The 943-nt window shown below is 53.6% G+C and overlaps 1 protein-coding gene across 1 annotated transcript in view; it reads left to right on the forward strand.

Annotated features, from left to right (window-relative positions):
* The window catches only part of LOC104275178 (transcription factor CP2-like), a gene marked incomplete at both ends in the record, with an annotated part of 2,106 nt that extends 1,782 nt beyond the window's left edge, over positions 1-324 (forward strand). Inside the window, one exon of the mRNA XM_009871059.1 lies at positions 218-324. Within this exon, the coding sequence (XP_009869361.1) occupies positions 218-324 (107 nt within the window). The remainder of the gene's footprint in view (positions 1-217) is intronic.
* Between the last annotated feature and the right edge of the window lie 619 nt (positions 325-943).

Genomic DNA, 943 nt, shown 5'->3' on the forward strand with positions numbered 1-943 from the left:
TGGACATAGGTGAGGCCTTTGGCAGCCCCCTGGCTGGGGCTGGAGGAGGTTTGGGTGCTGCGGTGCCTCCAAGCGAGCTCCAGGTCACTTGATTTTACGCGGGACCGAGAGCTGTCACGATTCTGCACTTGGAGAGGCTTTTTTTCTCCGTACGTTGCCTGCAAATCTCTCCCTTCTGCGACAAACGGCAGCTTGTTCTCTGTGTGTGCCCCTACAGACATCCCGATGTCCGTGGGCATCATCGACCCTCGAGCGAACCCAACGCAGCTCAACACCGTGGAGTTTCTGTGGGATCCTTCCAAGAGGACTTCTGTGTTCATCCAGGTAAAAGAGGAGAAGTGGGGAAACTCCTGTTGCAGGGTCTAAGAGAAAAAAAAATTAAGTTTTCCAAGGGGCAAGAAGATGTTGGGTTTTTTTAATTAAGAGCTTGGAAATAGCGCCAGGTGCTGCAGCAGTAGAAGGAAGTGTTCAAGGCCAGGTTGGATGGAGCTTTGAGCAACCTGGTCTAGTGGGAGGTGTCCCTGCCCATGGTGGGGGGTTGGAACTGGATGATCTTCAAGGTCCGTTCCAACTCAAACCACTCCATGATTCTGTGGTGTCAACTAAAACACGTTCTGCCAGCAGTGCACTAAGAGAGCAGCGTTAGCAAGGCCGGGGCACGGCTGCCCTCCACTGAGCTGTTTTACGCAGTTTTGTGGTGGTTTGAGTCCCGCTGGTTCCAGGATTTGGGTCTCCCACCTTGCTCAGATGCTTTTGGGTGTCTCGCCAGCTGCTTAAAATGCCTCTTGGAAATCTGGCCTTCCCACTTCGAGTGGGCTCCAGCGCGGGGAGGCTGCAAACCCTCCGCCCTTGTAAGGTTGAAAGAGCGTGGCTCCACCTTTGCCATGACATCCCTTTAACTCCTTAATGCTGGGGACACAGAATCACAGAATGTTGGGGTTGG

The sequence above is a fragment of the Apaloderma vittatum genome, unplaced genomic scaffold (genome assembly GCF_000703405.1).
Source record: "Apaloderma vittatum isolate BGI_N311 unplaced genomic scaffold, ASM70340v1 scaffold21750, whole genome shotgun sequence".
NCBI lineage: Eukaryota > Metazoa > Chordata > Aves > Trogoniformes > Trogonidae > Apaloderma > Apaloderma vittatum.